This window comes from Podarcis gaigeae, assembly GCF_964106915.1.
Source record: "Podarcis gaigeae genome assembly, chromosome: 5".
Classification (NCBI taxonomy): domain Eukaryota; kingdom Metazoa; phylum Chordata; class Lepidosauria; order Squamata; family Lacertidae; genus Podarcis; species Podarcis gaigeae.
In genome coordinates, this window is record NC_139681.1 from 12,673,458 (window position 1) to 12,698,736 (window position 25,279).

Sequence of the window (25,279 nt, forward strand, 5' to 3'; positions counted from 1 at the left end):
TGAAAAAAAAGAGCTTCCTAATTTGTTCTAGGCAAGTGATTTTTGTGCGTTTTAAGCTTCAATCGTTAAACAAAGCAAAGCTCATCTGCAGAAGGAAATGGAATGGAAAACTCAAATTTACTGTAAATTTTATTTCTCATCAGTGGATAGAACTGTAGATGCTGGCAGCAGAGTCCCTCTCACCTAGCTTGAGGAAAGTCCCCTTTCAACCAACATTAAAAAAAAACAAAAAAACAGGAATGAAAGACTCTCTTCCCACCATCACTAAGTGCTGGGGAAATAAGGAAGAAGGAAAAGGTCCAAAATAGCCTGAAAGCTGAAGCTGGGAGAAACTCCACCATCTCAAAAGAGGGAGGATTTAAAAAGTGAAGAGGTGGTTCCTCCACAAAAGAGGAGAATAGGATGCTTAATTTGCAGAAGCAAGGCAATAGCTCACTCTGGGTACCCTCCTCCACCATCAGAGAAGAGACTGAACAGTACGAAGCTTACTAGATACTTAGCTTTTCTAAAAACCTATTTATTTCTAAAGCCTCTGGACATAGCAGGGACCACACCTGATAATCCTGCACCAAGTCTGCTAAAGCCAAAGACCCAATTCCTCTGCTTTCAGAAGAGGTCAAGATGGCGCAGAATGCTACCAGCTGCAAAGAAGGGTTAGAGCAGGAAGCTACAGCAACCACCAGCCAGCAGCAACCCTCCCCTTATATTGGCACCTGCCTGTTGACTCTGTCCCTTGGTGGAGCACGCTAGCATAGAAAAAACACTGTGTGAATGGAAAGCAGGATATCCCGGTACCATTTTTAACAGATAAGAGTTAGGAGGATTTGTGTTTAGTTTTTTTAAATAAAGAAAACCACCAGAACTGATGTGAAGGAATACTAAAGGCTTTCCGGGAACTTTCCCATCCGGCCCTCAAAAGAAAGGCTGAGTTCGAGTTAGTTCAATGCAAGAGAATGCACAACAGCATGCAGGCGATTGCAGGTGAACATAAACAAACAGAGGGACAAACAACAGGCTGCATGGAAAAGCCGCTCTTGGGAACACCCACACTTTTTTTTTTTTACATAAAATCAGCCACGTCTTTCTCCACCCTGAATTGCTTCAGGCCAGTAGCATTGGGAGGTTTCGAGCCTTTTCTTCCTGCACCACTTCCCTGATTGAAATTGCCACCAAAAAGATAAATTACAAACTATAAATTATAAACAGATAGAAACATTGGCAGGATTATTGTAACAACCTGCAGTTTTGTAAGAGTATATATTGAAAGAAGATGAATAAATGAGCAAATTAAGTTAATTTGGATATGCAGAAGATATTAAAAACCAATTTAAGGAACCACAGAAAGAGGGGGATGGAAGTCAAGTTTTTGAAATGTCAAAATGATTGTAAAATCACTGAAATGTATAAACCTGAAAAGTACAGTGGTACCTCAGGTTACATATGCTTCAGGTTACAGACTCCGCTAACCCAGAAATAGTGTTTCAGGTTAAGAACTTTGCTCCAGGATGAGAACAGAAATCGTGCCCCGGCGGCGCGGCAGCAGCAGGAGGCCCCATTAGCTAAAGTGGTGCTTCAGGTTAAGAACAGTTTCAGGTTAAGTACGGACCTCCGGAACGAATTAAGTACTTAACCTGAGGTACCACTGTATGACTGAGTAAAAAAAGCAAAGAAATCTCCACCAAAAAGATAATAGCAACTTTCGGAACGGGTCGATTTTGATCAGGGATACGGTGCAAGAAGTAAACCCCCTTCCTCCAAATGTCGCTGCCCTGATCCAATTTGAGGGGTGCCTGTGGTTGCTTTTAAAGAAAGAAAAAGATATTGGGAAGCCTGGTAACGGCTCTCCAATGCAACATGTAGCTTGGCCCTCAACCCTCGTGGCTGGCACATCGGAGGAGGAGCAAACCCACTCGGACTGGCCAGTCAGAACAATGCAGTACCTCTAGTTTTCTTAAGGTCCAGGGAAATTTCCTTAATGGTGAATTCAGTGTGGAAAGGAGCAATTTGTTCACGAAGAATCAAAAGATGTTTGATTAAGAAAAGCTGTCCGTCAACCTGGGTCTAAATTGTAACAAAAAATTAATGTAAAAAATAAAGAGAAAAGGGATAGACACTGGTCAACCGGTTGTTCACTTATTAAAAAGCAGTATCATCCCCTTTGTATCCTAGGATACTACCAACTTCCCATTAAACCATATGCACATCTCTTACAAACACGCTACAGAGAGGCAGCAATTCATATTCGTGCTATGCACTACTGCTTAAAAGAGGGCAGAGAGATTGCTGCAAAAGTACGTGGGGTCCCTAACAGCATTAGAAATGTTTGGATTCTTTTGCCATTGAATTGTTCTATTTTTGAATCGTCACATGCAAATCTGTAAGCACCTACATTTTAAGTCTGAAGGGATGGCAGGTGGCGCTGTGGGTTAAACCACAGAGCCTAGGACTTTCCGATCAGAAGGTCGGCGGTTCGAATCCCCGCAACGGGGTAAGCTCCCGTTGCTCAGTCCCTGCTCCTGCCCACCTAGCAGTTCAAAAGCACGTCAAGTGCAAGTAGATGAATAGGTACCGCTCCGGAGGGAAGGTAAACAGCGTTTCCGTGTGCTGCTCTGGTTTGGCAGAAGCGGCTTAGGCATGCTGGCCACATGACCCAGAAGCTGTACACCGGCTCCCTTGGCCAATAAAGCGAGATGAGCGCCGCAACCCCAGTCGGCCACGACTGGACCTAATGGTCAGGGGTCCCTTTACCTTTACCTTTTAAGCCATTTCAGCTAATTTATACTGCTGAATGGAAAACATCACCATGCTATCAAATATGCTTTTTCTTCAGCTTCCCCACTCTTTCACAGTTACCCCGCTCATATCCTTTCTTGCCAATCTCAATCACCACCAGAAATATCCCACATCTCCACCCGTCTTTGTTTTTTTGAAAAGGAAAATCTCATCACTGTTCTTTCCCCATTTGAATGAAATAGCGGCTAGGCTAGACTTATGCACCTTCCCATAGGCATACAGAATTCAGATCTCCTAAGGAAAAACAGAAGTACATGCACTTCAACTATTTTTCAAGACAGTCTCAAATTTGGTGCAGTGCACTCCTAGGAAAAGTTTATAGAGAACCTCTTTATATGAAAATATTACACATTAGCAATATGAAAACCTGTATTATTACATCCCTCCAACACAAAAGAACATTACCCAACCTTGTTTTTAGAAATGGAATCTGCAGCTGTTAGCAAAGACTGTATGCAGGCAGATAAGGCCTCCTGCGATAATCCTTGGAAGACTGCCCTCTGGAGAGGAAAAAGAATGCAAATGTTCATAAAGGTCAGGCCTTTATCCTTGAGGAAGGTCATCTAAGCCTGGCACCCTCAATTTGCAAATTTAAGCCCTATTATCCCATGCTTCTAGACACCGGATTTAGAAAAAATAATATATACTATAGGCACAATTTTTGCAATACGTGAAACATACAGTGACTCCAAGAAGGTATTGAGAACTTCAGAATTTATTACATGGGTGCATCCAGAGCTTTTTTTCTTTTAAAAAAATATGTTTAGGAGTACTCTCATTTTCCCACTCATATTGAAATACTGCCCCTCAATGAGGCCAAACTTTGATTCACAAAATGTTTAGGGGTATGTGTACCCCTGCCCCCCCCCAAAAAAAGCACTGGATGCAGCCACAGAAAGAGGCATTTAACACAAACGGAGTCATGCTCATCATTCATTCTCAAAGGAAGTCTCAGAATGTGTCTGATCTTGTTTGTAAACAGGGGTGTTGCAAGTCTGGGTGATCTGAGAGAGCCAACGATTTAATGCTATTTTGTCTATTCACTGCAGCCATTCAGAAAGACCTTCCAACATCCCAAACAAGGCTGTTTTAATCGCAAGCTTCCACAACATTTCAGGTACGATGTTACTGGAAGAGTAAACAGGTATATATTATGTCTTAAAACAAAGCTGAAAAGGCCAATTCAAAGATACTGGGCCAGGCTTCAACTAACCAGGCAAGCTAGAAGAAACCAATGCAAGTGTTTCCAGTAGCGAAACAGGATTTCTGCCCCTCTCCTCTCCCTGTGTGCCCCCACACCTCCCACAATCTGCTCTGGAGGGTCAGGAGAATGCTCAGAACAGAGCACAGAGGAAGGAAAAATGCTTGCACTGGTCGAATATTAAGAAAAGTGTGAATTCCTCCAACAGCGGCACATATGACCAAAGCCCACATATAATGACTAGTTAACCGTGATTAAAACCAACAGGAGAGAGATTGTGCATTTCCTCCACCCCAACCCCTCACTTCTGGAGCACAAATTTCAATTGTGCGTTATGATCTTTACTGCTATTGACTGCTAAGGTTATAGAGTTTCTTTTGTATAGGGTTTCTTTGGAGTTTTCTATGGGTCTTGCTTAATCAGGATTTGAAACAAGGTCTCCAGCCGTGGAGGTAAAACAAAGCCATCTTGGTTAGCAGCCACTGACGGCCTTATTTTCCAGGCTAGACATAATTCTATACCTACATCAATACATCTGTAAAGCTTGGAGAGGCACACAAGTGTTCTTCTCACAGTAGGGTACCACATCCCATGCAGATCTGCGGGTGAAATCGTAGCATGAAGTCTAGGATGGCAGGATTCCAATGCATCTGTAACACAAAGATCATATTCAAGGCTTGCTACTACAGAACTTAATATGCAATGATAAACTTTATAGTAATCAATTACAGACATGCACCCCCCCCCCATTATCAAAAAAGGGTGTCTTTAGGTTGACACATTTGCACTTTGTATTTTAAGAGTTTGCACCTGTGGTTGGCAGCCTTGATATCCAATACAGCATCAGAGAACATAATACAGTATCAGAAAGTGTACTATCGGGAAGTGTCTCCCTTGGGTTGACAAGTAAGGCTTCCAGCAAAACCACCAAGGGAAGAAATTTCCTCTCAGGTCCCAGACTGAGCCTGGAACATGGTAGGCCGTTTTAGGCAAGTGAAAAGCAAGATATGAAAACACAAGGAAAAACATTAAATAGTACAAAAGCACTAAAAAGATAGAAAATAACCATTAGGAGATGCCACTGGACTCAGAATGTCTAAATTGGATGCTGATAATTCAGACATCCAAGAATACTATTTGCACTGACTCCTGCTTCCCTTAGGGACGCGGGTGGCGCTGTGGGTTAAACCACAGAGCCTAGGACTTGCCGATCAGAAGGTCGGCGGTTCAAATCCACATGACGGGGTGAGCTCCCGTTGCTCGGTCCCAGCTCCTGCCAACCTAGCAGTTCGAAAGCACATCAAAATACAAGTAGATAAATAGGTACCACATGGGACGCGGGTGGCGCTGTGGGTAAAAGCCTCAGCGCCTAGGGCTTGCCGATCGAAAGGTCGGCGGTTTGAATCCCCGCAGCGGGGTGCGCTCCCGTTGCTCGGTCCCAGCGCCTGCCAACCTAGCAGTTCGAAAGCACATCAAAGTGCAAGGAGATAAATAGGTACCACTCCGGCGGGTGCAAGTAGATAAATAGGGACCGCTTTCTAGCAGGAAGGTAAACGGCGTTTCCGTGTGCAGCTCTGGCTCGCCAGAGCAGCGATATCACGCTGGCCACGTGACCCAGAAGTGTCTTCGGACAGCGCTGGCCCCTGGCCTCTTGAGTGAGATGGGCGCACAACCCCAGAGTCTGGCAAGACTGGCCCATATGGGCAGGGGTACCTTTACCTTTACCTTAAATAGGTACCACTCCGGTGGGAAGGTAAACAGCGTTCCGTGCGCTGCTCTGGTTCGCCAGAAGCGGCTTAGTCATGCTGGCCACATGACCCGGAAGCTGTACGCCGGCTCCCTCGGCCAGTAAAGCGAGATGAGCACTGCAACCCCAGAGTCAGCCACAACTGGACCTAATGGTCAGGGGTCCCTTTACCTTTACCTGCTTCCCTTGCTATCTTAAGATGGATAGGGAGAATGTCCCAACACGAAAAGCAGGCAAGTCAGTCTCCTCAGACCTAATACAGCAATTTTGGGGATGTGTGACAATAGATCTCCCCCTGCTTGGGTGCCAGCAATGTGAGGAGTGTTTCAGCCAAGTTCTTATTTATGTATTTATTTATTAACCCAGTACTGATGGAACCAGTTCAATTTTTTTATTCATACTTGATCCATCGCACTAATCTGCACTGAATCACTTTGTGGGTTCCAAGTGGGAACCAGGAACCAGGAAGCTTTGAGGGGAAAGGGGGTGTAAGTGAGTCAAGGGACTTAACGTGCATCTTTTGTTTTGTTTTGTTGTGTTGTGTTGTGTAAAAAAAAGGTACCCTCAAGAAGTAAAGACTGCCCCAGGACTACTGGATAACGTCTTCATGATTCCACAGCTAGGCAGAAACCAAGAAATCTATCTTGTCATGCCTCTTTGCAACCCCTTTGTAATAGGAATCATGACCAAAAAAACATTTCAGATTATAACAGCCACAAGTAATTACAACTACAGGTTCAAGAATGATATTTAAAATACCCAAAAGCTAGTCCTTGTTAAAATATAAAATACCGTATTTTTTGCTCTATAAGACGCACCAGACCACAAGACACACCTAGTTTTTGGGGGAGGAAAACAAGAAGAAAAAAATTCTGAATCTCAGAAGCCAGAACAGCAAGAGGGATTGCTGCGCAGTGAAAGCAGTGATCCCTCTTGCTGTTCTGGCTTCTGGGACAGCTGTGCAGCCTGCATTCGCTCCATAAGACGCACACACATTTCCCCTTACTTTTTAGGAGGGAAAAAGTGAGTCTTATAGAGCAAAAAATACGGTACTTCATTTTATGTTTGCTTCTCTCTTGAGATCGCTCCAAATACTGAAAAGCCATAAGCAAATACAGCTGTCATTATTAGCATGTTTTTACAAGTACAAATTACTTCAAATAACCACACACCATTTTTTACCACACTGCAGTTCTCCAAATCTTCCAGCTTCATATCTGAAAATGAAGGATCTGCAGGCAACTTTCTCTCTTCATCTTTTAGACTTTGGGCAATTTGCTACCAGGAAAAGGAAAACAAACAATTATTATATTATATTACATTACGTTACGTTATAATATTTCCATCATAGAATTTCCCACTGATCTGCAAGAGAACAATGCTTAGTCCAACTCCTCAGGAGGAAATTGGGGGGGGGGGATGCTACAACTGACACATCACGGCAGTTATTGGGGGGGGGGGGACCTCTTGGAAAGTGGAGTCAAGTATCACATAGTTTCTGTTTCAACTGGAAAATCAGTCCTGCATTTCCCAGAAGTTCCACAAGGGCCTGGGTGTCTAAGAAGCCACATCATTGCAGCTGGGTTTGCCTGCCAAATTAACAACCGTCCGGCATATGAAAAAGTTCACCTTGAAATATTTTCTCCCACCTTTCATGGGTTTTTTTTAGATGTATGTCAGAAACGATAATCTGTTTACCAAATAATTATTCCACCAGTGTGCCACATAGTGGTCCAGTCAATGGGTGCTCTCCATCCGATTTAGCCAGACAATTTAGAAGAAATGCCTGTTTGGGAGGTAGCCTGCCTAGCAACTATCAATATTTATTTATTTGACATATATGCCACATATATGCCACCTTTCAACCTGATGACTCTCAAAAGTTGCTGAAACACAGTCACAACTTTCTGTACCATTAGCAAAATTCAACAACGTATTTATCTGTCACCATCTAGTTGTCCAAGGGACACGGGTGGCACTGTGGGTTAAACCACAGAGCCTAGGACTTGCCGATCAGAAGGTTAGCGGTTCGAATCAACGCGATGTGATGAGCTCCCGTTGCTTGGTCCCTGCTCCTGCCAACCTAGCAGTTCGAAAGCACGTCAAAGTGCAAGTAGATAAATAGGTACCACTCTGGCGGGAAGCTAAACGGCATTTCTGTGCGCTTCTCTGTTTCGCCAGAGGCGGTCCCTTTAGCTTTATCTAGTTCTCCAGACACTGGGACTTTACAGAGCACTCCTCCAATTGCACAGTGAGGGAACCTGTATTGTTTGGATTTAGGATAACTATATGCTTTGAACCACCCTTCTACTGAAGGCTGCTTCAATGGACACCTTTACATTTCATTTCTAAGCACTCTCTCAACTTGCAAGTCCACCAACGGGTCCGGAGAGCCGTGGAGGCAGTACATAGCCATTGTAGCTAGCAGCCATTGATAGACAAATTCGTCACAGCTGGGGCACAGTTTGGGAACTCCTAGCGTAGTTGAATGCAAGGGGTTTTGCCTGTTCAGAATCGGACAAATGCATGGACCCTTACCGCCATCATTTCCAGCTTAGCAGGATAGGCAAGATCACCCGGGGCCGGTTTGTAGCCTATAATGTCAGTCTGAATGTAGATATGCGTTCTGTAGACCAGACGCTCTTGAACATCCTCCAACATCTGCCTAACTCCAGCAGCAAATGCAGCCAGCTGGTCCACTGTTATTAAAAGGCACAAAATTAAAGGCATTAATTTCTCCTCATTGAACTTCACTGATTATGGCTAAAGCCTTAACAATTAGAGTTGGTCAAATCATCGCAAGAGGTGTTGAAATTTTGGGAGGTTGGATAGTTACAATGAAATGGTCTCGGTGGTGGGGTGCACATTTTTATTCTTATTTATTTATGAATATTACTTTGCCAAAAAAAATTATGAATGAATGAATAAACAATTAGTGTTGTTGTTGTTAAAATTTCTATATCGCTCTTGATCCGAGGATCACAGGGCAGTTTACAATATAAAAACACAAAAATGCATAACATAGTAAAAGAACAATTAATAATAACCCCCCCCCCCGATGCTGCATAATTATAGTTGTGAATGCACAGATGTTATAATACTGTATAATAATTTCTATCCAGATTAAAATCATTATGGATTTTCAGCTTTACAATTCACGCTTTAATGTAAAGACAGTTTGATTTTGGCTGCTGCAAATCCAACCCCATCTACGCAACTGCTGAAATACACTTTAAGCGAGAAACAAAAGACACAAAATAAAAACTGGTTGTCTTTCTTGGGCACCAGAGATTAGGCTGTGGAATCCTGATTTCCAAAATCAGGATTCACTGGACAAAAATGTTTGGCAGCGGGAGACCCCATTAGCTAAAGTGGTACCTCAGGTTAAGAACGGTTTCAGGTTAAGAATGGACCTCTGGAACGAATTAAGTTCGTAACCAGAGGTACCACTGTACCTAGTCATAAACAACATTATAATCAAATAGTTCTAGGAAAAGGGTGTCTGGGTGATAAAATGTGTTCACCTGAAATATAGGTACATTATCTACATGACATCAGAAGGCAGTTTTGCTAGGAATACTGTGCACCTTGTAAACTTCAACACATCTGAACACTTGCAGATGGTAAGCAAACAAACTGGAACTCAATGCACATAATAAACGAGGGAGAAATGAATCACATCAGCTTAGGCTACTGAAAGTCCCTGCCCTCCATATTTGTTTTGCCATGTGGAAATTTCCTTTGGAGCAGATCCCCTGTATGCCTCCACCCCATCCAAGCAAAAGTAGTTGCCTAACTTTTCCTTCTATTCCGCTGCTAATATCAGCTCACATTTCGACTGTGCATGAACATGCTGGTTTCCAAGAGCTCACTTTACTTGATTTTGGGCACTGCATAATTTAATGGAACTTGGCTACTTTAAAATCGGATTACAACTTATGTATGCGGATGATACCCAGCTCTACCTCTCTTTTAAATCAGAACCAGTGAAGGCGGTGAAGGTCCTGTGTGAGTGTCTGGAGGCGGTTGGAGTATGGATGGCGACTAACAGATTGAGGTTGAATCCTGACAAGACAGAAGTACTGTTTTGGGGGAACAGGAGGCGGGCTGGTGTGGAGCATTCCCTGGTCCTGAATGGGGTAACTGTGCCCCTGAAGGACCAGGTGCGCAGCCTGGGAGTCATTTTGGACTCACAGCTGTCCATGGAGGCACAGGTCAAATCTGTGTCCAGGGCAGCTGTTTACCAGCTCCATCTGGTACATAGGCTGAGACCCTATCTGCTTGCGGACTGTCTCGCCAGAGTGGTGCATGCTCTGGTTATCTCCCGCTTGGACTACTGCAATGCACTCTATGTGGGGCTACCTTTGAAGGTGACTCGGAAACTACAACTAAACCAGAATGCGGCAGCTAGACTGGTGATTGGGGGCGGCGGCCGAGACCATATAACACCGGTCTTGAAAGACCTACATTGGCTCCCAGTACGTTTCCGAGCACAATTCAAAGTGTTGGTGCTGACCTTTAAAGCCCTAAACGGCCTCGGTCCAGTATACCTGAAGGAGCATCTCCACCCCCATCGTTCTGCCCGGATGCTGAGGTCCAGCGCCGAGGGCCTTCTGGCGGTTCCCTCATTGCGAGAAGCAAAGCTACAGGGAACCAGGCAGAGGGCCTTCTCGGTAGTGGCGCCTGCCCTGTGGAACGCCCTTCCAGCAGATGTCAAAGCGATAAACAACTACCTGACGTTCAGAAGACATCTTAAGGCAGCCCTGTTCAGGGAAGTTTTTAATGTGTGTTATTTTACTGTATGTTTGGTTTCTATGGAAGCCGCCCAGAGTGGCTGGGGAGGCCCAGCCAGATGGGCGGGGTATAAATAAATAATAATAAATTATTATTATTATTATTATTATTATTATTATGGACGTTTCAATTTAAGAGATGTGTGTTAAGTTGAAAAGGCAGTGGTAGTAAATCCTATATATTCTAAAGCACATGCCATTCCAGTCTGTTAAAAAGATGCATTCTAACTTTTGATCAAGCGTTTGGTTTCGAAATCTTAATTTTACAGTTACCGTTGTTTTGCACGTGATCTTCAAGCATTTCATTTTTGAGAATCCCACAAAGCTCAGACAAAGTTTCTAGGTGAATTACATGGATGATCATTGGCCGCAAGACATCATATAATGACAGGCATAACCTCTCCAAAACTTCACTGTAAGACAGAAAAACAAATCCAGTATGGACTATAAAAGATTGTGTAAACTGACACATGCATCTCTTATGACAGTAGAAAACGACACGTTAAACCAACACCACTTACAATCTGGGCCATGCCATGACTATCACTAATATCGGGAGAACTTGATCTTTTGCTTCACATCAAATGCTGTCAACCAGCACTACCAATTATTTAAAAAGCCATATAAGCAGCTAAAACATTTTCATTTATTGATTCATTACATTAGCTTAAGTATTCTTAAAAACTCTGGCATCAGCCTACTTGACTAATAGATTAAAATTTATATGACTGACTGATCAAGTCTGCATTTAATGTTTTGTTTCAGATGATGCAAGCAACATCATACGAGGCAGGAAACTTGTAAAAGGCATTCCATGCTATGAGACTGAAGAGTTTTCGACACTGATCCCAATATTTCAAAAAGGAACAGAGAAGGAACACTCTTCTTTTTACAATAGAAGACACTCAGCCAGCTGAGCTATATTAGGAGCCAAAGAACAGAAGCCCACACAAAAGTATATTCAGCAAAAACAATCCTGATGGCTAGTCAAATCTGTCAGCATCGCCCTTGAGCCAGTGTACCAACTGGACTCATGTACTACAGCCCCGACTGGGCTAGGCGAGCTGGGTAGCACTGCCAGAGTCCTCCTTTGGCACAGGAACAGGTGACAGTGCTGCGGACTCACAGCTTGGAGCTGAGAGCACCGGATTTACTTTCTCAATGATGCAGTCGTTGCGCAGCAGCGTTTTGCAGAGTCTTGCAGAGTATAAACCACTCGGAGAGCAGCTCTGTAAAATATCTTCTTTTATTCTACAACTACAGCTATTATACAAAACTATGTACAGAGCTACAAATTCTAAGCATAAATCAATGCTATACTCTGAGTGCCTGCAGCTGCTCTTAGCAGCAATCTTATCTCTAAATAATATCTCTTGCACTCTCTCTCCGGCTCACTGACTGACTCTCTCTCACACATTGAGATTCACTCACATGACTAATTAAGTAGAGAGCAATACATTGCTCCTCCTCTCTGTGGAGTCAGCAAAGACCTCAGGAGATGATCAGGAGATTCTTGGGTATGGGAGGGGTGAAATCTCCTCAAAATCCCCATACTTTGGACCGGATCCACACTCAGGCACAGAAATCAATAGGACTTGAATTGCGACTAAGCTAAGTCCCATTGATTTCATTGGATCTACTGACTACTGTAAGCACAACTAAGTTCAGATTCAACCCTTTATGACAGGCATAGGCGAACTCCGGCCCTCCAGATGTTCTGGAACTACAACTCCCATCATCCTTAGCTAGCAGGATGAGTGGTCAGGGATGGTGGGAATTGTAGTCCAAAAGCAGCCAGAGACCCAAGTTTGGGAAACCCTGGCTTGGAACATTCCTCAGACCCTTAGACATTCCTCTGCAGACTGTCATGTGCATTTACAGAAGCCCACATGTTGGGGGACATGGGAGCGGGACCTGCAGTTGCCCCCCACCCCCGCCTTGCCAAGGTTATGCTTGCATGCTGAAGCAAATGCACGAACAAGAGTTCGAAACATCCTTATGTCAACAGTGTCGTGCAACAAAAAGCGATGTCACGTGTGATACCCACTCCAGTTTGGGTGTTGGTTTTGTGAAGAACTCATCAAACAGCTGGTGTTCATCCTGGCACACATGCACCATAAAAGCACAACCACTTCGTACCTGAAATGAGAGTGAACAGAAGGGCAGCCCGTGTGTATTTAGAAAGAAAGATGCAAATGATGAAAGTATTTAAGTTTAGTAAATGCTATTTATATCTGTGATGGTCCAAAACACACTTCAGGCAACTCCCTGTTTAGACTGTGCATCAGCGGGACGTGTGTAAGTCCATCCTGCTCCCCTGCAGTGCCAAAAACGGCCTGTAATTTAAAAAGCAATCATACAATCTCTTGCAGCACCTTTGGGCAATTTTGATTTCATTAGCTTAGGAACACTGGGAGACAGGGACAATTTTATTTTCTATATATCAGGGTATTTTGACATGCAGAAACAGCTGCAAGGCAGACTGATCTCCAGGAAGAAGGTGAGAAGCCAGTCATTTGCACTGAAAGCTGGCTGGGGTGCAAATGCATTATTAAATATTTAGCAAACATTGCTGATTTTCTAATGAATTCGAAAGGAATCCAAGGTTCAAGAAAATGCAAGTTCACACAAAGCCTCTTACCAGAGCACAATGATCTCTGCTGTTTCGGTTAGTTAATTCTGTCACAGTGCTAGTAATACTAGGCCCTAGTAACAGCTCCCTCTGATCAAGGTAGCATTGATGGATTTCATTTAGCAGTTGCCGGTACCTAGACAAAGAGGAGAGTTAGGAAGCATCCGCCTTCACAGGAAGGTTTAATCTTAGAGCTATTAACTTATTGCTGCTTTAGATAGTAAAAATTTATGCATTCTTATTGCTGATGTGACAAATTTGTGTCTGGGAGGAACCCCTTTAGACTGAGAGTGTGGTTTTCTTTAACACTATAAGATGAACTTCCCACATCTCTCTAGGGCAGGGTTTCCACAAACTTGGATCTCCTGCTGTTTTTAGACTACAACTCCCGTCATCCCTGACCACTGGTCCTGCTAGCTTGGGATGATGGGAATTGTAGTTCAACAACAGCAGGAGACCCAAGTTTGGGAAACCCTGCTCTAGAGTAATGTGCCACAAGGGACAACAGGGGTCTTATTCTTTTTATATAAAGGTAAAGGGACCCCTGACCACCAGGTCCAGTCGTGACTGACTCTGGCGTTTCGGCGCTCATCCCACTTTATTGTCCGAGGAAGCCGGCGTACAGCTTCCGGGTCATGTGGCCAGCATGACTAAGCCACTTCTGGCGAACCAGAGTAGCGCACAGAAACGCTGTTTACCTTTCCGCTGGAGCAGTACGTATTTATCTACTTGCACTTTGACGTGCTTTCGAACTGCTAGGTGGGCAGGAGCAGGGACCGAGCAACGGGAGCTCACCCCGTCGCGGGTATTCGAACTGCCGACCTTCTAATTGGCAAGCCCTAGGCTCTGTGGTTGAACCCACAGCGCCACCCGCGTCCCTTATTCCTTTTGTAGTTGCATTTTTTAAAAAAAATACATTTCGGTAGATGAAGCTTGTCGTGCAGGCACGAGGAAAGTGACGCGTACTGAAATTTCCTCTTCAATTATTAAATATACAGAAGATCGATCTACCTTTGCCCTTGACCACCTTCTCTCTGTCTGTCCCCCAAAAAGAAAAACCTACTTTAAGTAAAAAAGGAAATGGTGATTCTACTGTTACAACACACCTTATGCTGGCCCCCGACATATCAGAGGAAGACTAAATCGACTTAATATTACTGCATCAGACTCAATATTTTCAAGCACAAAACACAATCCTTGCCATTGACTTAGTTTCTGCATACTCACTCTGGCATCTTCTCAGACCGCTGCTCTATCTGCTCAATAAGTGTCTAAGGAAACAAGAAGAAAAAAATTGAGAGCATTCTGATGCTTCCCTACACAGGGATATTAGAAACATTCAAGTACAGTGGTACCTCTAGTTACGAACTTAATTCGTTCCGCAGGTCCATTCTTAACCTGAAACTGTTCTTAACTAGAGGCGCGCTTTCGTTAATGGGGCCTCTTGCTGCCGCTGCGCCACCAGCGCAGATTTCCGTTCTCATCCTGGGGCAAAGTTCTCAACTCAAAGTAACTCTTCCAGGTTCGCGAAGTTTGTAACCTGAAGCGTTTGTAACCTGAGGTGTTTGTAACTCGAGGTACCACTGTAGTCAGTCTGCTGGCTGTTTTCCTTTTTCTAAAGAACTTGCAGCACACAGTGAATATGAGAGTAATTCATACTTGTAGGCTTCTTCCAAACCAAAGGCACACACAATAGTATCCTTAAGAACTGGATCAGGGATTTGAAGACTACAAGCAATGTCGTAGTGAACATATGTGTAAGATGTTACACTGTTACACTATAAGACTTAGAGTTTCCCAAACTTGGGTCTCCAGCTGTTTTTGGACTACAATTCCCATCATCTTTGAGCACTGGTCTTGCTAGCTAGGGATGGTGGGAGTTGTAGTCCAAAAACAGCTGGAGGCTCAAGTTTGGGAAACCCTGCATTATAAGCGTTTGCGCATGATTCAATAGTGTACAACATAGAAATTCCACAAAGGTGACCAACCCTTCATTATGAGCATATCTTTAAGTACCCCTTCCACCTACCATAGTTTGGGAACTTACTCTGACTTTGGGTGCAGCAGCTCTGAACTTCACATAAAATAACGTGAAGGCATTGTCTGAATTTGGTACAGCTGAAGGGTCCTGAAAGAAAAGAGAGAGAAAGAAATGTCATTCGCAATATGAGCTTACTAAACAATAAACTATTATACAGTGACTGCAAAAACTCCATACACTGTAAAGGTAAAGGGACCCCTGACCATTAGGTCCAGTCGTGACCGACTCTGGGGTTGCAGCGCTCATCTCGCTTTATTGGCCGAGGGAGCCGGCGTACGGCTTCCGGGTCATGTAGCCAGCATGACTAAGCCGCTTCTGGCAAACCAGAGCAGCACACGGAAATGCCGTTTACCTTCCCATTGGAGCAGTACCTATTTATCTACTTGCACTTCGTGCTTTTGAATTGCTAGGTTGGCAGGAGCAGGGACCGAGCAACGGGAGCTCACCCCGTCGCGGGGATTTGAACCGCCAACCTTCTGATCGGCAAGTCCTGGGCTCTGTGGTTTAACCCGCAGCGCCACCCGCGTCCTTCCATACACTGTACTACCATGCATATAACTACATGCCACTGGGAAAGGAGGACACAGAAGTTGTAAACTGTGCACCCAAGGAAAATATAAGTGGCATGCAGACCTCTTCAGAAAAACAGCCCTCTAGGCAGCCTCCCCTGCCAGGTTTAATTTGTGAAATTCGCATCCTTCTCGTTTGGGAAATTCACATCCATTCCAGGCAGCTGTGCAGTGAATGACCTCAATGTGGAAGCCCAGTTAAAGTATTAGCATATTCCCCCTAGGCTGATCAAAGGCTGAGGTGCCTTCTCCATTGTACAATTCTCTCCTGGTCAAAGAAAATACATACAAATTCTCCCTTTTGAATATCTTCTACAGTCCTGCCACCTCTCTCTCCCAAATAGGTCTGCTGACATTCTAATGAGTCACCCCAAACTCTTACAGCCTGCAAGATTGCATCTTCACTGGATTCATGGAATCATAGAATCTTTAAAGAGTTGGAAGGGATCCCAAGGGTCATCTAGTCCAACCCCCTGCAATGCAGGAATCTCAGCTAAAGCATCCATGACAGATGGCCATCCAACATCTGCTGAAGGAAGGGGACTCCACAACCTTTCATGTTCAATGGATTGTTGAGGAACAAACACATTGTTCAAGTTATTTACACACCACAGAAGTCCATACATCATACAAGTGTGTGTTGGATAAGACAACTATTAAATTTGCCAAACACCCAACATGCTGCTTCAGAATGCAAAAGTGCAGCGAAGAATCACAGGGAACCAGGTTACAGGGAACCAGACAGAGGGCCTTCTTGGTAGTGGCGCCCACCCTGGGGAACACCCTCCCTTCAGATGTGAAGGAAATAAGCAGCTATCTTCTCTTTAAAAGACATCTGAAGGCAGCCCTGTTTAGGGATGTTTTTAATATTTAATGCTGTATTGTTTTTAACACTTGATTGGAAGCCGCCCAGAGTGGCTGGGGAAACTCAGCCAGATGGGTGGGGTATAAATAATAAATTGTTGTTGTTTTGTTGTTGTTGTTGTTGTTTTGTTGTTGTTGTTGTTATTAGAAAGGTAAATTATTTGGGAGATATTCCCAAGATATTTCAGTTCAAAAGAAACACCTACTCACTACTGATTCTTCCAACTTACCCTTTTAATTAACTGGTTTGTGAGGTTTTGTAGTGTATTCACAGTGTATGTTTTCATGAGGTGCATAGCTCTTGAAAGACATTGTTTGGACTTTGCAAAATACACAGGATAATCCCTAAAGTTTGGCTGGAAAATAAGAAAAAAATAACATTTTAAGCAAAAGCTAAGAAAAAGTGAACTGGAATGGACACAATACATCTTCATCTTTGAGCTGAACAAGGTTATTTCTGTCTTACACTAAATGCACATGTTTTAAGATTCAGGAATAACACTATTTATCCCAGGAAAAAGCAAACACTCTTGTATCAGCAGACTTGGTGTCTCAAAAGAAAAGAGATGGACTGAAAGGGAATGATATGGAGCACACTGCCTTGAAATATGCAACGGAATGAGGAACAAATGCAGATGCTTTTAGGAAACTAACCATCAAGGCTGGCAGAGGTTTGTGCGAAGAAGTTAATAAGCCCACATTCTATACCAAGGGAATTGTATTCAGAAGTTGTGTGATTGTGCTAGGGGGATGTAGAGGAGGGGAAAGAAGAGAAGAAATGTTTGTTAATTCCTCCTCCTTCTCCTTTCTATAGCCTATCTCATGAAAAGCTGCTCTGAATGTTGGGGAAACCTCTGTAACAGCATGGGAGACGGCATTGGAATCTACAGAGGAATTAGGAATTAGAATACCCGCTGGGGCAAAGTCACTTCCATCTACAGAATGAAGTGTAGGGATTTAATCCATAAGGATTGTCATGGAAAGCATGAGGTCCCTTTTCCAGTTCTGTCACTGGATTTCCTCAATTTAAAAACCCATGGGAAACAGAATTGTGCACCACGAAGTAATGTAAACAGGGACAAAAAAAACTGAGCCCAACTTACATGTGATGAAATATATGCAATACAATCATCAAGTTTAGCCAGCATAGGGATGAAACCATCACTGTTTACTGACAATGTAGGGGAATTCAGTTTCTTGAAGAGAGAAAAATAACATGTGATATAAGTATCAGTAAGAAAAACAACAAAAGAAATCTGCATTCAGTACTATTCATTACAAGTCTTCCAATAATTAAAAGAACAATCAAGGAAACTAACATTAAGGACAAGTATTTCATCCAGTCATGTCCCATGCCTCAAGTGATGAACATCTGGGTGGCTGCATGTTCTCCACCCCTGATATATAGGGTTAGATTCAGAGTTAGAAATCAGAAATCAATGAGACTTAGGTTAGTCATGACTAATTTAAGTCCAATTGATTTCAGTGGGTCTACCATAAATATGACTAAGGCTCGTGTCACACTTTAAACCAAACCATGGTTTAGTGCAGACATAGGCAAACTCCAGCCCTCCAGATGTTTGGGACTACAATTCCCATCATCCCTGACCACTGGTCCTGTTAGCTAGGGATGATGGGAATTGTAGTCCCAAACATCTGGATGGCCGGAGTTTGCCTATGCCTGGTTTAGTGTAAGTGTATGAGTCCAGTCCAACTGCTGCTGCACTTCCGTGAGCTAAGCCATGGTTTGGCTTTGCATTATTGTTCGAGCCAGAGCTTATTGTTTGTCTTTTCATTGGTTACAGCTTGTGGTTTGTCTGCAGTGAGACAAATCATGAGCTCAGGTTGGAGTAAGGTTTTTTCCCCAAGTGAAAAGAACACTCCATTGCTGTCAGCCCACTCTGCACATTCAAGCTAAGGTACGGGTTGATGTAACATTCTTCCAAGATGCAACCCATACCATTTTTCTCTTAAAACATCCTCAGAATATGTTTCTTCTCATCAGCCTTTGGAACATAAATGCATTTCAAAATTATTTTCCTCAAATATCACCCAGGATGCTCTATATTAATACTCTCAAACTGCAGCAACCAAAAGTTCAATGAACATGGCAAACGGTGCCCAGAGTTGGGAACCTTACCTAGTTCCTTACTATTTATACTCATCAATATCTGCTTACTTACTGTAAATTGGTTTAAAATGTTTTAAGTAAGCATTTTCCTATGCAGAATTTTCCGAACTTTCAACATAATTGTCTTTTGGCATAGTCACAGCATCAAGAAACATGAATAATGGTGGACCATTCAATAAATTGCAGTAAATTTATAGCCCCATCACATACTGATCATTCACTGCATGTAACTCTATGCATACGTTATATTTGATTTCACCCTCATAACAAGAGAGAGTGACTGGTTTAGGGTCAGCCACTGAGCTTTAATCTGAGTGGCGATCCAAACCTTGGTTTCACTGGCCCCAGTTCACTCAACTCACTGCTATTAACTTCGGTTGCTGCATTTCCTGGAGTAATATAATTATTTGTAATTGTATTATGATTAAACAACCTTCAGTCCCATTCTATAGGTTATCATTACAGTGGTACCTCAGGTTAAGTACTTAATTCGTTCCGGAGGTCCGTTCTTAACCTGAAACTGTTCTTAACCTGAAGCACCACTTTAGCTAATGGGGCCTCCCACTGCCGCTCTATTTCTGGGTTAGCGGAGTCTGTAACCTGAAGCGTATGTAACCTGAAGCGTATGTAACCTGAGGTACCACTGTATTAATGTTCTTATTGAAATTAGTCAGTTATTCTATATTGCCCTGGCCAAAGAATCTGCACTTGACAACAGTTGGGCCTAATAAACAACATTTCTCCAGTGCCCCATGGAAATTTCCTCCTTCCTTGTTTTTGAAGACCAAACATACAGAGGCTTAAAACCACTTTAAAAGAACAATCTTATGCATGCTCACGTAGAATAAAGTTTGGTTCAATTCCATGTACACTTACTCCAGAGTTTTACAGGATTTTAACATAAGAATGATAATTACTAATCAGAGCATGCGACTCTTTAAAGAGTCTCTAGAAAGACATGACTCTAAAGTGGAAAAAGTTTTTTTGTCCTTTTGTGTGTGTTTCAAAACAATTACTTACCGTATTAATATTTTCCAATTCATTAAAATATGACAGTTTCTGCTGGATATTTTCTGCCAGGTCCACAAGCTCTGACTGTTCAAGGAGAAATATAAATTATTTTTAGAGGCAGGTAAAAACATGGAGATACACTGTATGTCAGGAGAGGACAACCTGTGGGCTGATTATACTAAAACAATTACATACGCTTTGTTACATTTTACTTGCATATAAAGGTATAAGGTGAACTTGGTGAATCAACTATTTCTATTAGAATACGCTTACATCTGAAGCCATTTGCTACAATGGGCATTCATATATTTAGGTTAGAAAGCATAAATTGAGTTTAAAACCTGGAACTTTAGGTCAGACCTTTTTCTGGTCCAATTTAAGGCTGATATCACCCTATTAAAAAAGTTACTCTCTGCCAGGATATCATCCGTTCTAGAAAGGGTCCACTGCTCAGAAGAAAAGGTAAAACCCTAGCTTGTCAGGTGCTTTTCTTGCCACACATCCCTTGTTTCCTTTACAACTGGTTATCATAGGAATTGTAAATTGTAAAGACTAAGAACTGTTCAATGTCTGCTTTTTTCCTCTTCCCTCCCCATCATTTTTCCTCTTAGGTATCATGCCTTTTGGCTAAATGTGTTTAGCCTTTTGGGCTAAAGAGCAGGATAAAAAAGCTTGCAATAAATAAATAAACAATGCAGCTACAGATGCATAGGAAGCGGAAGTGTTTTTCTAACTAAGTATGAATTTACCTGCTCTTTCAATAGCTGTTCGCAAGCTTCATGCAGCGTTCCTGTCTTGGTGGAAACAAAGAGATATTGCTTCTGTAACGACTCCAAGTGCTCAAGGGCACTGTTGACATCACTCAAGATAGCATCGCATTGCTCCTCAAATCCAGACAAGTAAGCTCTTGTCTGCCTACAGAAATCAGAACACAACAGTTACATATAGGCACACATTTATCCTTTGAACTGATAGAAAGATTCAGGATAATAGCATGGGCAGCCTGTGTAGCTGAACCTATACTCTGCAGACAAGCTTCCGAGTGATCAGGTTAACAAGTGGCTATCTAAGCTATCTAACCTTATGTGCAGAAATCGGTCAACATCTGATGGAAACCAACACATGGCTTATTACAATCAAGGCCTGGCGGAACATACATTACAGAACAATACCAAACTCCTTTTCAACTTCTATACTTGAAGACCATACTTCATGGTATATAGAACAATTCAGGACAAAATACGTAGTTTGGGTATTGCTCTGGAGAGCCTTGAAGTATTTGATGAAAACTACATACACCAAACAATTAAGCAGTGGCGTTATGACCACGGAAAACAGTGTTTGTCTCCTCACACTCTGAGACCCTGTTCTCTGGAGGCCCTAGGCATAACTACTTCTTACGGATTTTATGCCAATTACCTAAAAGACCTACTACTTCCTTTGCAACGAAGAGCTTTTTTGCTTTCCCCTCTGCAGTGGCCACAGGTAAAGGTAAAGGGACCCCTGACCATTAGGTCCAGTCGTGACCGACTCTGGGGTTGCAGCGTTCATCTCGCTTTATTGGCCAAGGGAGCGTACAGCTTCCGGGTCATGTGGCCAGCATGACTAAGCCGCTTCTGGCGAACCAGAGCAGCGCATGGAAACACCGTTTACCTTCCCGCCGGAGCGGTACCTATTTATCTACTTGCACTTTGACATGCTTTTGAACTGCTAGGTTGGCAGGAGCAGGGACCGAGCAACGGGAGCTCATCCCGTCACAGGGATTCGAACCGCTGACCTTCTGATCGGCAAGTCTTAGGCCTTGTGGTTTAACCCACAGCGCCACCCGCGTCACGTGACCACAGGTAGATACTCACAAATTCCTTATCAAGTCCGCCTGTGTGCCTGCAGTCAGGGAGTACCAGATTCACTGGACCATATTCTTTTGGACTGCCCTTTGCAAAGCAAACTCTGCAAACAGATTCTGAGCAAGAAGTTAGACCTGCGACCAACGGCTCTGAGAAAGCCAAACGAGGTTCCTCCTAGCGGATAGGGACAAGGACGCTACTGCCTCAGTGGCAGTAATTTCCATTTTACCCAGAAGGCTTCTTAATGAATCATCCCTCTGGGGAATAGACAGGGTGAAGCAGAACAACCGATTGCCTTGTGACCCTCAACAGCCTCACTCCTGTCCCTTTTAAATTTACCCCACTGATTTGAAATGTCTTAAATTGTAATGCCAATAAAGGTATTTGTATTGTATTGTATTGTATTGTATTGTATTGTATTGTATTGTATTGTATTGTATCGAGTGGAACGGGAGGAGGATGAAAACGAAGGCATAGCACACACCAAAAGCACACAAGAACGGCAGGACCTTCTCACAGGATGTTTGGCAAGTTGCCATTGTTGGGTGCTATGCCTTGATATTCACAATTCAACCAGTGGGGTGGGGAGGCATATATACCTGTATTTAGCCCCTTCATCTTGATCCATCTGCGTATGGAGTTGATCAAACCATGAGAAGAACTAGAGCAAAGAAGGGAAGAGATTACTTAGGATGCTCTGGGAGAACGGCATCAATGGCATTTGGGCTGATGAAATGGGCTTATTAGGAAATATAATCCAGTGTATTGCAACAATAGCACTGGTTGTAGAGAGAGGAGTCGCTGGGTGATTCCTACCCATGCTTCCTTACTGGACGGCAGAATTCAGAAGGTCTATTCCTAAGGTTAAAAAGTCCCTCCCAATTCTATGATTCATTCCTTTGCAATTACACAGAGGGGATAATAAAATGCTCTATTTAAAAAATAAAAGCAACTGTCGGACAAAAAAGGAGGTCCGCAGTGTTCCCATCACCAGCCACTCTCACCCAGCCCACTTTTCCTTTAGAATCTGACAACATGTACAATGTCACCAAGTTAAGCATTATGGTCCAGCTTCTCTTCCTGGCCATGAGTTGCCAAGTACAGGCACCTCTGAATAGGGAGACGGACACAGACAGGCCTCAGAGAAGGAAGAATAAAGCAGACATGCACAAGCATCTAAAGACAAAAGCCCAGCCAGAATTTTTGCCTATCTATTAAATAACATCACATTTAACACCTTACGTTTTGCATTTGGAATAAGAGAAGGCTTGATTTTTATGTTTTGTTTCACCTGCTGTGCTGTTTCGATTCTTTCATTTTCCATACGCAACATGGAAAACCCTTTCAAGAGGATGTCCTCTGTAGATTCTGGCACCGTTGCTGTCAATGTTACAGTCAATGATTGTTGACCAAGACTGCTAAAATCTTCAATAGGAAGCTAGACACAAATAAAAAATAAAAATGAATGAGTTGAATGCCTTAAAACTGTTTTTTTTTTAAACTAGCTTCTTCATTACTTATTTCCCCCCACTGAATGTTATAACACATAGTATCATTCATTCAAAACCAGATCAGAATGCTTTTATGTCAAAATTGTTCATTTAAACAGAAACAAATGCAACAGATAGCTTTTATTCCCTTTTCTTTACAACCAGATGCATCTGGAGTTCTGTAGCTCTTTAACTCCACTGGAAGTTCCTCTGGAACTCCAAAGCTGCAGGTTAACTTACTGATCTGCAAGCTAATAAAATATACTCAGTACTGGTGTCCAAAATCACAAACAGCTGTGCAGGACACCAAGTTTAGATTACTTGGTTAAAAAAAGGCAGAGTGAATCAGAGCCTGGCAACATGGGATGGTCAGAATTCCACTTGGAAGAGGACACTGCAGGATGTGCTTAGTACAGATTTATGAATGAGCACCCCAACTGAGGGACGCGGGTGGCACTGTGGTCTAAACCACAGAGCCTAGGACTTGCCAATCAGAAGGTTGGCAGATCAAATCCCCAGGACGGGGTGAGCTCTGGTTGCTCGGTCCCTGCTCCTGCCAACCTAGCAGTTCGAAAGCATGTCAAAGTGTAAGTAGATAAAAAGGTACCACTCCAGCGGGAAGGTAAAAGGCGTTTCTGTGTGCTGCTCTGGTTCGCCAGAAGCGGCTTAGTCATGCTGGCCACATGACCCAGAAGCTGTACACCGGCTTCTGTAAAGGAAGAAGAGCGTCGCAACACCAGAGTTGTCCGCAACTGGACCTAACAGTCAGGGGTCCCTTTACCTTTTACCCCAATTGAGCAGGAAACATCCTGTACTGTAACAACTGCCACAACCAACATCAAATGTGCAAACAATTCTAAATTCAGAGTTATGATTAAAGCACTTTGAAATGTGGGCCAATTATTAATAGAGGTGTTCATCTCCTCTATGCACAGCCCGAATTATAACGTGATCAGGAGTGAGTCAGGTGAGGTTTTCACATACCTGAATCAGACTGTGCCATTAATGGGGTGTTGAGTCACAACTCCCTAAAGTCCAGAGCTGTTCTACAGACTTGGGTGCTGCAAAATGCTGCATTTTGCCAGTTAAAATAAAGCGATTGCTGCTTTTTAAGAAAAAAAGCAAAACCTAGCTTAAGGACCTTTACCTGGGAACACATGGAATAAATGTATTTGGGATCAGGCTGCAAATCAATTAATATGGAAGATAGGCAGCTCTGACTGAAAGCTGTTGGAGCCCCTTACACTAACATGTCACAAAGACATACAAGCCATCACAAATATCATCTCTGTTGCTGCACATCTAGTCACCAAACTCTGGCATTTTATTCTCACAGTTCTGAATAGCATACACCTTCAGATCAAGGACACTGACATGGGGACTTGCATAGCTCCACCATATGCCAAACAATTAGGACTTGGAGCAATGCTTTCTCAGCTGCTCTCCCCAAAAAACCTCTCCTCTGCCCTTGATACACTGATGGCATCTTTGGCATCCTGAAGCCATAGACAAGAGGCAGTAGAGAAGCTCTACCAGGACTTTAACAACTGACACTCTCCACCCGTGCTGGATTTACGTATAGTGGTACCTCGGGTTAAGAACGTAATTCGTTCTGGAGGTCCATTCTTTACCTGAAACTGTTCTTAACCTGAGGTACCACTTTAGCTAATGGGGCCTCCCACTGCTGCTGTGCGATTTCTGTTCTCATCCTGAAGCAAAGTTCTTAACCTGAGGTACTATTTCTGGGTTAGCGGAGTCTGTAACCTGAAGCGTCTGTATCCCGAGAAACCACTATATAAGCTAAGCAAGCTGTAGCTTAGGGCCCCTCTCTTGCCCCCCCCCCAAAAAGGGTAAAAAAAACCTGAATGTACATATCCAAAATATAAGATAAAAAACAAATACAGTGGTACCTCGGGTTACATACCCTTCAGGTTACATACGCTTCAGGTTACAGACTCCGCTAACCCAGAAATAGTGCTTCAGGTTAAGAACTTTGCTTCAGGATAAGAACAGAAATCGTGCTCTGGCGGCATGGCGGCAGCGGGAGGCCCCATTAGCTAAAGTGGTGCTTCAGGTTAAGAACAGTTTCAGGTTAAGAACAGACCTCTGGAACGAATTAAGTACTTAACCCGAGGTACCACTGTAAAATAAAGCCTACAT

General features: G+C 43.2%; 1 protein-coding gene across 1 annotated transcript in view; it reads right to left on the reverse strand.

Moving 5' to 3' along the window:
* COG3 (component of oligomeric golgi complex 3) overlaps positions 1-25,279 on the reverse strand; it is a 48,566-nt gene that overhangs the window by 18,023 nt on the left and 5,264 nt on the right. The window contains exons 2-17 of the mRNA XM_083738327.1: positions 22,921-23,067; positions 22,229-22,290; positions 20,532-20,697; positions 19,792-19,866; positions 17,744-17,836; positions 16,871-16,996; positions 15,214-15,294; positions 14,394-14,437; positions 13,176-13,302; positions 12,582-12,673; positions 10,808-10,947; positions 8,280-8,440; positions 6,914-7,019; positions 4,520-4,644; positions 3,204-3,293; positions 1,941-2,061 (exon numbers count right to left, since the gene is read on the reverse strand). Of these exons, the coding sequence (XP_083594453.1) occupies positions 1,941-2,061; positions 3,204-3,293; positions 4,520-4,644; positions 6,914-7,019; positions 8,280-8,440; positions 10,808-10,947; positions 12,582-12,673; positions 13,176-13,302; positions 14,394-14,437; positions 15,214-15,294; positions 16,871-16,996; positions 17,744-17,836; positions 19,792-19,866; positions 20,532-20,697; positions 22,229-22,290; positions 22,921-23,067 (1,756 nt within the window). The remainder of the gene's footprint in view (positions 1-1,940; positions 2,062-3,203; positions 3,294-4,519; positions 4,645-6,913; positions 7,020-8,279; positions 8,441-10,807; positions 10,948-12,581; positions 12,674-13,175; positions 13,303-14,393; positions 14,438-15,213; positions 15,295-16,870; positions 16,997-17,743; positions 17,837-19,791; positions 19,867-20,531; positions 20,698-22,228; positions 22,291-22,920; positions 23,068-25,279) is intronic.